General features: G+C 39.9%; 1 protein-coding gene across 1 annotated transcript in view; it reads left to right on the forward strand.

Moving 5' to 3' along the window:
- The window catches only part of NDFIP1 (Nedd4 family interacting protein 1), a 38504-nt gene that overhangs the window by 14382 nt on the left and 10582 nt on the right, over positions 1–13540 (forward strand). The window contains exons 2-5 of the mRNA XM_080920468.1: positions 5512–5599; positions 9829–9959; positions 12498–12585; positions 13252–13376. Coding sequence (XP_080776594.1) covers positions 5512–5599; positions 9829–9959; positions 12498–12585; positions 13252–13376 — 432 coding nt within the window. The remainder of the gene's footprint in view (positions 1–5511; positions 5600–9828; positions 9960–12497; positions 12586–13251; positions 13377–13540) is intronic.

A 13540-nucleotide genomic window follows, 5' to 3' on the forward strand; every position in this document is an offset into this window, starting at 1 on the left:
TGAATTGTTATGTCACAGTATCTCTGATGATCTAACAGTTTTGGGTATTTTATGTCTACTGGCCATTTGTATACTGTCTTTAGAGAAAGATGTTTAACTCCTGTGTGTGTTGCAGTGTGTTTGAGTGTGTGCACACGTGTGCAGGTGCCCTGCCTATGCAGACAGTGTGCAGAGGCATGATGTTGACATCAGAATGCCTTTCTCACTTGCGCTCCGCTTTATTTAGTTTTTGAGATGGGTCTCTCACTGAGCTTGGCGCTTCCCCTTGCCATTAGTAGACTGCCAGGGGCCCAAGCCAGCCTCTGTTTATTTCCCCACCCCCACTGCTAGGGTTGCAGGCATACACCCACCATGCTCAGTTCATTTCTTCATGCTTGCATGGTAAGCACTTTACCTATTGAGTTAACTCTCCAGCCTTCTTTTGCTCGTTTTTAGATCAGATTGCCTTTTATATAGTTGAGTTTCTTGTACCATTTCAGAATTACCTAAAATATACCTTATATAACAATATCAAGTTAGTAGAGTTGCATGTGTGTGTGTGACACACACACACACACACACACACACACACACACAGAGAGAGAGAGAGAGAGAGAGAGAGAGAGAGAGAGAGAGAGAGAGTAAAGAATTTTATGAGGTTAAAGTGTATTAGTTACATTAGATCTAATATAAAATGTACAGTTCTCACTCTCTGGCTATGTCTGAGTTTCAGTAATATACCATATTCAGTGTTTATCTACAGAAATGCATGTTTGCCTCCTGGTAATTACATTGTCTCATTTGCTATGATTTAGAGCATTGCTGATATGCAGTGAGAATTTTTGGTTACTACTATACAGCCAAGGACGACCTTGGCTTCCTGATTCTCCCCCCTCTTAACTTTCTGGGATTTATAGGCCTGTGTTCCCACCCATAACTAGCAGTTTTGTTTTGTTTATGGAGATTAGAAGATACTTGGTTTCCAGGATTTTTAGCTTGGCCTTAGTCTGCTCATCTTAAATGAATCTTTTGCCTCAGTTTCCCCACAAGTTAAGACTACCAGCAAGTGTCATTGTACCTGGGCTCAGATTTTCATTTAAAATGCTATATTTGTTTCTAATAGGCACAGTACCTAGATTCAAAGGAGAATGAGCCCTTTATTTTAGATGTACTATATTTTATAGACATTTTTTTAAAGACTTACTCATTTATTATGTATACAGTGTTCACCTGTATGTATGTCTGCAGGCCAGAAGAGGGCATCAGATCCCATTACACATGGTGGTGAGCCATCACGTGGTTGCTGGGAATTGAACTCAACACCTGGAAGAGCAGTCAGTGCTCTTAACCACTGAGCCATCTTTCCAGCCCTATAGACTTAATTTTAAAAACAAAACAATAGCAGCTCTTGGTAGATTATTTTTTTTAGATTTATTTTTATAATTTTCTTTATTTTTATTTATTTGTCTGCATGTGTTTTTGTGTCTATCTCTGCCTATATGCCAGGTGTGCACAGTTACCTGGAGAGGTCAGAGAAGAGCATTGGAGCTCTTGGTGCTGGAGTTACAGGTGATTGTAAGCCATGTGGCCATGGGTACTAAAAACCACCTCTCTAGTCCTAAGATAAATTTTTAAAAATTTTAAAGTTTTGTATGTATGTGTGTTTAGCCTACATATATGTTGGTATACCACATACATAGTTAACAGATGGTTGTAAGCCACCATGCAGGTGCTGGAAATTGGATCTGGGTCCTTTGGAAGAGAAGTCAGTACTCTTAACTGCCAAGCTATCTCTCCAGCCCCACAATACATACTTTGTAAATCAAATGTTACCTAGACCAAAAAAGATCATGTCAGATTAAGACCATACACAAAGTGGGACTATGGAAAAGTCAGGACACAGTGTAAGACAAAGCAAAAAAACCACTGAAAATTTCAGATTATTGCATTATTGGCTTATTTTCATCTTGCTGGAAAGAGAACATATTAAGCTTTTTTCATGTTAAACTTAGCACTTTGTATATGGCTCCTTAGTCAGGCAGGCAGGATCTCAGTGTGTAGCAGCCCAGGCTGGTCTGGGCTTGTCCTTAATGTCCCAGCTTCAACCTCCCAAGTACTGAGATTATAGGTGTCAACCTCTACATCTGGCCTTCTCTGTACATTTGCAAGGAATGTTTTGGCTTTGTTTGTTTTTTAAAAAGTAATATATTGTTTATCACAATATAGATAAAACTGGTTTGAATTTTAACAAAAACGATGTAATGAGGGGAAATACCAAGCTTTAATGGTATTTGTGAGTCTCCAGAGTAACCATCTGAGACCTTCCTCAGTAGCATTTGGTGTGCTCTGAGTTAAGTTCCCCGTTTTAGACCTGCCTCGAAGACCCACTCACTACAGGCAGGCCCATACTGTGATAGTTAAGCTAGACTTGGGCTCATTTGAGTGGGATCCTTTCCAGCCTTGACCCTGAAAAAACATGCTCATTCCCTGTGAGCATCCAGAGGGACATGGATGGGTAGGCTGCACCAGAAAAGTCTCCAGGGACAGAACAGGAAAGTGGGCAAAATCCATTAGGGAACCAAGTAAAGTGTTCCCCAGCACATTCTGCACTTCAGTTGTGGTGCGCATATTTCACTGTTTCGTTGGCAAGTGATAGTTGAGGTCCTAAAGTGTAAGAGTGCAAATGCTTAAGTTTCTGTTGTTCAGCAAATGATCATTGAACATAGATGGTGATCAGCATATGTGGCCTTTGCTCCTTCTTCCAAATAGGGTTGTGTTTTAGAGTGGCTTTCCTGAGCCTAATCGCCAGCAGTGTGGAAGTCATTAGATTTCTGCATGAGGAGGAGGAGGCTGGGAGTTGGTTGTCAGCCCAACAAGTGGGGCCTTCGTAGTCATAATGTTGAGGGTGTTGCTTTGTTTTTTCTCTTCTTAGTTGAAAATGTATGGTTCTAAAATGCTGTGTTTTGGGGGGGGATCAGAGGTTGTGAGTCTGGAGTCTCACTTTTCCTTTTCTCTTCCCCTGGTCCCCTATCCCTGGGACCATTTGTTTAAAAAGAATAATAAAAGAATTTAAAGGGGGGGGGAATCTTGACCTGGTATTGTTTCTCTTTTCCTTGCCAACGAGATGGTGTTTCTGAGAAGGCTGGAATTTCTCTGATCTGTTATCTGTTACAGTGCTGAAGAGTTATCACATTTCCAGGTTGCTAGGAGACAGGCAACCTATCTTAGAGCTATTGGCATGGCAGACTTCTTTACCTCCTGAGTTTTTTGAATGTCTGTGCTTCTTAGAACTGCCAGGCTTCCTTTCTGAAACCAAGTTATGTAGAGAAAACATGCTTGCTTTGACCAGACTCCAGAATTTTAAAGGAGATTAGAAATGTCAAGCTAGGTTGAAATACAGAAATACCAACTGCTACAGTTAAGTCTGCATTCTTACATCTTGCTCTTCCTTGTTCTCTCTTGCTTGGTGCTATCTTCTCTCATACCGTGCTGATTAGTTATGAGGAGGCTGAGAGCATCTTTCTAGGGCTTCAGATAAGACCATTGGTTGAGGAGACCCCTGCTTCCAGGAGCTCTTTGAATAATTGATTATTTGATGTCCCTGGAACATCTGTTTTCCTATAGCTGTTTTACCTGTGTGTTTTCATTTCTGAGGGAAAATTTACCTTAGTAAGTGTAAGCTTAAGCTTAGATTGTTAGAGCTAAAAAATGGGCTCAAGCCAGAAATGTTAACACATGCCTGTAGCCCCAGTATTTGAGACAAGAGAATTAGTGGTTCCAGGCCAGCCCAAGGTATAGAGGAAAACTCTGTCTCAAAAAAGCAAGGCTTGGAAATGAAAATCAGTGGTAAAATGCTTGTACTAGATTTCATACTCAGCGTGAGGATTGGGGGCAGGGGATAGGGTGGGGACAAAAATCATCTGGATGATAAATGCTGCTAAGAATATGGCCTAAGAACCCATGTCAAGGGCTGGAGAGATGGCTCAGTGGTTAAGAGCACTGACTGCTCTTCCAGAGGTCCCAGCACCACATGGTGGTTTACAACCATGAGATCTGATACCCTCTTCTGGTGTGTCTGAAGACAGCTACACTGTACTTATAAATAAATAGATAAGAATTTTAAAAAATGTCAAACTAAATTTTGTACTATCTAGTTTTATATAGTACATGTTTGGAGATGGTCTCTGCTTCATGTCAGAACCCCAAGCTTTGTTCTGTCTCAGTTCACTGTGGACTGCTTTGTAAAGTGTGCTTCAGAGCTGGTGTTTCACAAGCACCTCAGTTGACTTCCTGTGTGCTAATACTGAAAACAGGATCAGGCTTTATTGCTTACATCAGTAAATCCCCTTTATCGTTTAACTCCAGTCTAGGACAGCTCATTTAAAAACTATAGTCTATTGAAACATCTCTGTTTTTATGACAGTGAATTGGTTGGGCCATCCATAGCAGCAGCAACAGGCACACACACAGAGAAAGAGACAGACAGACAGACAGACAGACAGACAGACAGACATTTAAAATAACTGGAGGAGCTGGAGAGTCAGCTCTGCTGTAGACTATTTGTCTGGGATTCTTAAAACCCAGAGTTTGATTCCTAGCCCTAAAACACGGAATTAGATAACTGAAAATCTAGCCACCCAAAACAAGAGCAAGACTTAGATAGGGAAAAGACAGTGTGCTGACACAAGCCTAGGAGTTTATGTTTTCAGAACTGTCTCATTATTGTTAAATGTTTGCACACAAGCTAAATAGAATGGTAAGGCTTGGTTTGCCTGTTTTCATTATCTGTCCTACCAGATTGCTTTTCTGAGTTTAAAGAAATTATGCAAGTGATGAATGTTCTGAAAATTAGAGCCTAGATGTAAACAAGAAGAAATCCTTTCTACTTCCATTACTAGAGATAGTGCTGAATTGTAGCTTTGTGTCATTTTTGACCTTCCCATTTATATAATTACCCTTTTGCAAACAAAATTATACAATGTGTAGTGTGATAAATAATCAGCCTTTTTTTCATGTAACAGTTCTATAAGTATCCAAGTTGTCAGGTTTTCTTCATTTATATTTTTTCCTGAATCTTATTTTTGATAGCTGGGCATAGTGACACACACTTGTAATCCCAACACTTGAGAAGCAGAGGTGGCAAGGTTAGGAGTTCAAGGCCTTTATCAGCTTCTTGACAAATTTGGGGCAAGCTTGGACTACATTTAGCTTTTTTTGGTTTTTGATAAGCCTCATATTTATGTAGTCCAGTCCTGTTTACAACTCTGGATGCTCACGCCTCAGCTTCTCAAGTGCTGGGTCTATGTAGATGTACCATCCCTATTGGAGTATCATTCTTATGTCATTTTTTTTGTCTGATTATTGCCATAAAGTATTTCTTCCTGGGAATAGGATGCTTTAGAAGAGTTTGCACACTTAAGGTACAAGAAACAAACACAATTCCAGGCAGCCTTCCAGACAGGCTACTCTGGCTTTAGGTTTGCATTTTTACAGTTTGTCTTATGTGTGTTAATATCTGATGTTTTTATTTAGTTGCAGAATGAAGAGGAGCCTGGGGAACCTGAACAGACTGCGGGTGACGCTCCTCCACCATACAGCAGCATCTCTGCAGAGAGTGCAGGTGGGTGCTGAGGCCAGGGCCACCTGACACTTCCTCATAGACTCGTCCAGTAGATGTTGGTTGGTGTTTGTCCTCTCAGCTTTCCATACATTTTCTTTGGCTTGAGTTTTAGTTTATAGCCCAAGGTGAAAACTGGTATTATTGTTATCTTACTTTAGAAAGCAGATGAACACACCCTTCTTTTCTTTCCAGCTGGTAAAGAAGGACTTTATTGGTGGTGAGGAAACAGACACACATGTACGGCACACAGAGAAAATGACCCCTCTGAAAAACAAAAGGAAGACTCTGGAAGCCAAAGTCCCCAAACCCCATTTACCATGATGCCTTTTTGGAGAGCTCAGGTTTATTCCAACTGACTTATAAAGGAAGGGGAAACTGAGGGATCATTTCACATTGTGATGTCAAACACCAGCCCTGAAGAAGTGCTTAGCAAGTTGGAGGTCAGCCGCCTGGACTATATGAGACCTTGTTTCAAAAACAAAGATGGGCTGGAGAGATGGCTCAGGTGTTAAGAGCACTGACTGTGCTTCCAGAGGTCCTGAGTTCAATTCCCAGCAACCACATGGTGGCTCACAACCATCTGTAATGGGATCTATCAGATGCCCTCTTCTGGTGTGTCTGAATATAGTGACAGTGTACTTATATATAATAAATAAATCTTAAAAAACAAACAAACAAAATCAAAATAAAAACACAAAGAAGAAAGGAAAGAAGGGTTAAGGAACTGAGTTCACCTGGTTTTCATCATTTTTTTCACTAGAGAAGCTTCTCATGTGTATGAGGAAAAACACAATGTTAGTAGAGCTTTTGTTAACTAGAGTTTCTGATTATCATTTTTACTATAGTCCTTCAAAGTTCACCAGTTTTGTTTTAAAATTAGATTTATATATTTTATTTTATGTGAGAGTATTTTGCTTGCATGCAGCCTATGCAATTGCTGGAACTGGAGCTACAGATGGTTGTGAACTATCATGTGGTTGCTGGGAATTGAACCCAGGTCCTCTGCAGGAGTAACAAGTACTCAGTCACTGAGCTATTGCTTTAACTCTACTTCATCAGTTTGGATATAGCCACTTCCATATTTTATAAAACAGGATTGTGGCAGAGTGGCAGATAGAACCATGTGCTACTGTTGAACCCCAGCCTCTACTTCATCATAGGAAAATTGAAGGCATTCATCTTTGTAAAGCCTTAACAGCCTTAGCATCCTTTTATTTTGGCACTTGGGAAGGCTGTTGATAGTTGGTTTGAGATTGATTGCATTGCCTAAAGCCACCATTTTAATTGTGCGGGACATAGGTCAGCATCTTGCCTCTAGTCTGGCTTTAGTTTCTAAGCTCTGTTCTTGGTCTTCTTGCATATCAGTTTTCTTATAGTAGTTATGGTTTTATTTGTGAGCTCCTGAAACTTACCCTGCTAAGTTTCAGACTTTGGAAGAACTGTAAATTATGTCATTGGGTCAGCCTAAGACTAGGACACCAAGAGATTGGGAATATAGCTCAGTGGTGGAGTGCTTGCTTGCCATATGAGACCCTGGGTTTGTTTCCCAGCCCTGTCATATCCCATACAAGCAATTCTGTGTAGCTGGGGTTTGCCTTAACTCTTGACTTTACTGTTTCCAACTTTTTTTTAAGTTTATTTTATGTATATGAGTACACTATAGCTGTCTTCAGACACACCAGAAGAGGGCATCAGATCCCATTACAGATGGTTGTGAGCCACCATGTGGTTGCTGGGAATTGAACTCAGGACCTCTGGAAGAGCAGTCAGTGCTCTTAACCTTTGAGCCATCTCTCCAGCCTCCCTGCTTCCATCTTTTAGTCAGTTTAGATATCCTTTCTCAAATACTTCTACCTTATTAATCTATATTATGTATTCTTTTCTAAAGATTTTCCTTTTTACATAGGGATTATAAGTAGATATAATCTCTGATAGAAAAATCTAATTAGTGGGGTCATTATCAGTTGTGGAGGGTGTGTGTGTGTGTATGTGTGTGTGTGTGTGTGTGTGTGTGTGTGTGTGTGTGTGTGTGTGAGTGAGAAAGAGAGACAGAGACGGAGTGAGTTTGAGTTTAAGGAGGATTTCATATATATCTGTAACTGCAATGCTAGTGTGCAGAGATAGGTGGATTTCAGGAGTTCTCTGGACAGCCAGTCTAACCAAGTGATAGAAGAAGGTATCCATTTTTAACCTCAGGCCTCCATGTATGTACACACACATGAACTTGTGCATAAGCACACATGGCACACCAAATACCTTCTCCCACACAAGCCCACACATAAAATGAGGGAGAAGTAATAGGGAAAGATATGCAGTGCTACCTTTCCCATATGTACGTATGCTTAGACACAAAAGTGTTCAGCACAAACATACATGCATATACCACAGACCACATACACACAAAAGTTGGCATCTGTGTAATGCCTTCCAATTTAGGGACATGGTCAAACACCCCCCATTTATTGAGATTTTGCTTGTTGTTGGTATATTCAGGTACAGCTAGTGGCTTACAATAACTATATATATATGTATGTATTTTTTAAATTATATAAACATGTTTGTGTGGGTACCAGCAGAGGCCAGAAAAGGGCATGGGATCCCCTGGGGCTGGAGTTACAAGAGGTTATGACTTGACAGTGCAGTTCTGGGAACTAAATTGGAGGCCTCTGGAGTGGCAGAAAGCACTTGCAACTTCTGAGCTGTCTTTCCAGCTCTTTGTTCTCTTAATCTGGAGGAAGAAAGTGTTTAATAATTTACCAATGGCTGTGTTTTCTTTTAGCATTTGTTTGCAGTACTGGAGTTGAAATTAGGATCTTATATATATATGAGACAGGTGCTTTGTCACTGGGTTATTATAGCCCGGATCCTACCTAGTGGGTATTTTCTAGACATTTGTGACCAAATTAAAGAAGTTTTTTATTTTTACTATTTTTTAAAATGGATATTGAATTTTTGTTTCATTTTGAGAGGGTCTCTTATAGTTATCTGCATTAACTAGGTATAGGGAAAATGACCTTGAACTTCTGGTTTTCCTGCCTCCACCTGGATGGGAAGTGTTAGAATTACAGGGTTGAGCCACCACACTCAGCACCCTGAATACTGGGCATGATAGGTCATGCCTGTAACAGTCCTTGGAAGGCTGAGACTGGAGACAGTTTGAGATGTTAAAGATGAGGAGGAATATGAGGAAAAGGAAGAGGGAGACTATTGTTCCCTTTCTGTTTTTTGTTAGCGAGGGTCATTGATGATGTATAGTTTCAATAATGTGTTACAGTAAAAATTTTAAACTTATTGGATATAGTAGCTCACACCTCTAATATCAGTACTCTGGAAGTCAAGGCAGAGCAATGGTAGTTTGAGGCCAGCCTGGAAAACACAGCTGAATCTTTGAAAGAGTAGTTGGTGAGCTTAAAAATTTACTGTTCAAAAGAGGAAATAAGGATTTCATAGAATTATGTTATAACCAAATTAGTTACCTCAGCACATCAGAGAACAATATGAAGTAAAAACATGAGTGTAAGAACAAGAGCACATGGATATTAAGTGTTTTCTTAAATTTGTTAATAAGTGGAAACCACAGTATAGCTCTTGGTGCACATGTGAAGGCTTTTTAACCCTTTGACAGGAGATCTTACTTTGCTGCCTAAGGTGGGCTGGGACCACAGGGATGTGCCATCATGCTGGCTGATGTAAAGTGTTTCCTATGTGTTTTTTTTTCTTTAATTATTTAAATTACCAGTTTTAGTGGTTATTTAGGAGTCTGGGACAGGAAGATTCTAAGTTCAAGGGTAGCCTGGGCAAAATAAAAAGTGAAAAGCTGGTTGGAGATACAGTTCAGTGGTATAGTTTTTCCCTACAGTGCACAAGGCCCTTAGGTTTGATTCCCAGTTCCACAGAAGTCAATGCCTGTTAAATTTATAGTGAGCCAAAACAATTGGGAATAAGGATGTAATGTGAGGGTTTGTTTACTTTTTTATTTTTACTTGTTTATTTATAGACAGTCTCATTATGTAGTCTTGGCTAGATTGGAACTTGCTCTGTAGGCCAGGCTGCCCTTGAACTTACAGAGATCCACCTGCCTTTGCTTTCTGAGTGCTAGAATTTTTCTTAGTAGGCATAATGAATTTGGTTTTTAAATATACACTTAAAAATCAGTCTGAGTGTTGTTACATTCATTTATGAATATCTTTTGCTTCAGATAGATTTTGTTACTTCCTTTTTTTCTGCAGCATATTTTGACTACAAAGATGAATCTGGGTTTCCAAAGCCCCCATCGTATAATGTGGCTACAACACTGCCCAGTTATGACGAGGCTGAGAGAACCAAGGCTGAAGCTACGATCCCTTTGGTTCCTGGAAGGGTAAGCAGTTTCTTTGTCTGTGCTGTTTTGGGCTGCTTAGTTGGAATTCAGTTATTTTCATTAATCCACTATCTAGTTACTAGAACTGTCTTGATCACTAATTTTAAGCATATATGTATTTTTGAATACTAAGCATTTTTCCTGAATATGATGCACTAGGCAGAAAATCATTGACTGTTCATTTTCCTGTATTCCTAAGGATATTTCTACTACTACCTCCCTTTTCAACTTCCAGGGGTAAGGGGAGAAGATTTAGGAGATAGACTGGTTATGCCTTGATTTGTACACTTTGGTATTGGCTGCTAGCTGTTACGAATGCCTATGAAGAGAAGAAACTACAAATGACATCATTGAATTAAACTCATGAGACCTAGCATCATCCACATAAACATTGTGCCTCAAACATTTCACATTATGCCGTTTGTAAGTTCAGATCCCTTTCAGCTTGCTGGATGGGAGCTAGCAGAGATTTAAGATTGATGCTGATAGGAGTAGGAGTGCAGTTCAGTTGGTAGAGTGCTTGCCTAGCATGTATAGAGCACAGGTTTGATTCCCAGCACAACATACATCAAATATGGTGGCACATACCTGTAATCCCACCACACAGGAGGTAGAAGTTTTAGGTCATGCTCAGCTGCATACTGAGTTCATAGCCAGCCTGAAATACATGGGATGCTGGAAGGAAGGAATCAAAAACAAGCAGACCTTCAGCAAGTGGCAGCAGTAGGCAGCACCTTCTAGTGTGTCTGCTCGTGTGCAGCCTTGGACCCCTAGCTCTACTTAAAAGTAGAGAAGTAAAGACCAAATGGGTCTGACATTGCAGACTGAGGAAGCAAGCCAGGAGAGTTTGTCTCATAGCCAACTTACCAAGTAGACCCAAACAGCCTACTTGTACAGCCAGTGAAGTGTTTCCTCCCTGGTCTAGCACTTTTAATGGTGCTTAACTTCTGTCCAGGGTTCCAGTGAGAGTTAGGTTTCCTTCACCTTTTCCATGTAAGTTTGTCAGTGCACTCTGAAGACCTGTTGGAATCTGTGGAGAATAGATCAATATAGAAATTAGCTCAGGTTAGTTACAGAACACTTAAAATTCTTTAGGCAAGTGTGTGTGCTTAGGAACTTCTTAAAGCTAGATATATAAAGGTACTTTCTGCAGGGCGGATGTATTTTGCAGTGGTTAAGTAAGGAGATTTGTTTGCATGGAGCTTAACATCCAGCTTAGATAAAAGGCTTCCAAATATTCCTATACTGCACAACAGCTGTGGCCATCAAGAACTGTGTCTTTTTACTAGATGACCATAGGGAGAAGATTGGGTTTGTAGATAACTTAAGAGTTTTGATAGAGGGAAAAGCCTAGAACATACATTTGTTCAACTAGGGGTTTTGTGGATAGAAGGATTAGTTTTATGTGAGCAAGGAGTTTATGAAGGGAGTCTGGAGATGTGACCAGAGCTGTCGTATGTCATATCCTTGGAACAATAAACTGAGACACTTGCAGCTAGTGTGTAGCCTATAGAGAATCTTCAAATTTTGAACAAGAATATGAAAAGACTAGTGGTATTTTGAAAGCATGAACCTAGCAACAGTGTATAGAAGCAGTCACAGGGTATACAGAGGATACAAAGGAAAACTAAAGGTACAGCTCTCAGAGGTTACCTAAGCTATTCTTGCAGTATATCTTTGAGTAATAAATACTAAAACAGAACTAGTTTCAATTTGGAATCACATTCTGTTAATATTAATAAGTGAGGATATTAGATATTTGCTATTTTTAAAAGTATAAAATAAATTATGTATCATAAAAATTTCCAGCAGTGGAGGAAGATTGTCAAATTACAAAAGAAAGTGACCAGTACCAATGCCCCTGTATAGGTTCCAATCTCCAGAAGGAATGCCTGCAACATTTGTTAGGGATCTTCCAATCCTTTTTGCTATAAAAACAAGTTTTATTTGTCCCAAAGACATTTTTACTTCCATATGAAGCCCTTACTGAGCTATGTAAAAGTGTGGTCAGTTTTACTTTGAGGTTGTATCCAATTTACTTTCAAATCATTCCATACACAGTCTCCATCATTTGAGAAGGTAAGCCAAATACCTTGGTGTTAGCCAGGGCCATGTTTCTTCTAGACTGTAATAATAATAATTGTCTTTGCAGATTACAGTGGACAGATCCTATCTGTCAGTAAGGACAGCATCCACATGGCAGCTCACAACTGTCTGTAACTCCTGTTCCAGGGGATCTGACACCCTCACACAGACATTAGGTCATAAACACCAATAAAATAAAAATAAGTTAAATTCAAAAAATAAGAACAGTAACTTGGACTATGAAATAAATAATTAGTTTAGAAGGCTCTGGAGATACTAAAATGATTGTTTCTGCTCTAAGTTGCTGAGCGTTAATGCTTATAGTTCTGAATTGAACCAGTTATAAACACACCCCTATATCCTTGTATTCATTCCTTGTATTTTTCCTGATGTGATGTCTTTGTCTAGAAGTAATTCATTATGACCGTGTCTCATTCTTTTTCCTTCATTTAGGATGAAGATTTTGTGGGTCGGGATGATTTTGATGATGCTGACCAGCTGAGGATAGGAAATGATGGAATTTTTATGTTAACTTTTTTCAGTAAGTGTATACTCCTACACACCTGAGTGCTCTGAATTCATCAGTGGAAAGTATGATTAAAGCAGCTATGAGTGCTGCATTCATACACAGGCCAAATCTAATCTTCCAGGGTCCCCTGCTGTCACACCTGCTCATACCCAGGTGGCTGAGTAGGAGCACAGCAACTTTGTCTGATGAGTTTTGTCCTGTAAGCTGCTGCTGCTGCTTCTTCTTTTTTTAATCAAATCAATCTGCTTTCCTGCTTTTTATGTTGTCACATTTATGTTTTTATGCACCTTACTCTGCAATTAGCACTTTTTTGTTTACTCTGTTAAAAGCACAGAAAACGCAGTGCAAAAGAAGAGATGCTAAGAGCTGTCAGAAAACAGAGCAGAGAAACTTGAATCACATTCCTCTGGAGCTCCAGTTTAATTTCCAAAGGGTTTAGTTTACTTACTAACCTGTATGGCAGCAAAGACAGGAACAGGTTGGGTACTGTGAGCAGCACCCGTGGAGGATAACGCATGAGACTCAGAGTCTTTCCTTTTGCTTTTGAGGGAGATGGAAGAAATGGTGCTTGTGGGGCGAGATAGGTTGTCTTTTATATCCTCAGGAAAGCCACACAAGCAGAGGCTGCTGCAGAACACACTCCTGTTCTTGGCTAACATTTCCCCTCCGCTCTTACAGTGGCATTCCTCTTCAACTGGATTGGGTTTTTCTTGTCTTTTTGCCTGACCACCTCAGCTGCGGGAAGGTATGGCGCCATCTCAGGATTTGGTCTTTCTCTGATTAAGTGGATCCTTATTGTCAGGGTAAGTTGCATAGCAGAGAATATAGACTGAAGAGAGGCAGTAATTAGAATGACTTTGAATGTTTTCATTTTTACATTTTGTTATTTCAACATTTAAAGTGATAATTTGGTTTGTCTTTGTTCTGGTTCCACGACAAAGTGAGCTAAAATCAACTGCACACAGTT

The sequence above is a fragment of the Micromys minutus genome, assembly GCF_963924665.1.
Source record: "Micromys minutus genome assembly, chromosome: 8".
Classification (NCBI taxonomy): Eukaryota; Metazoa; Chordata; class Mammalia; order Rodentia; family Muridae; genus Micromys; species Micromys minutus.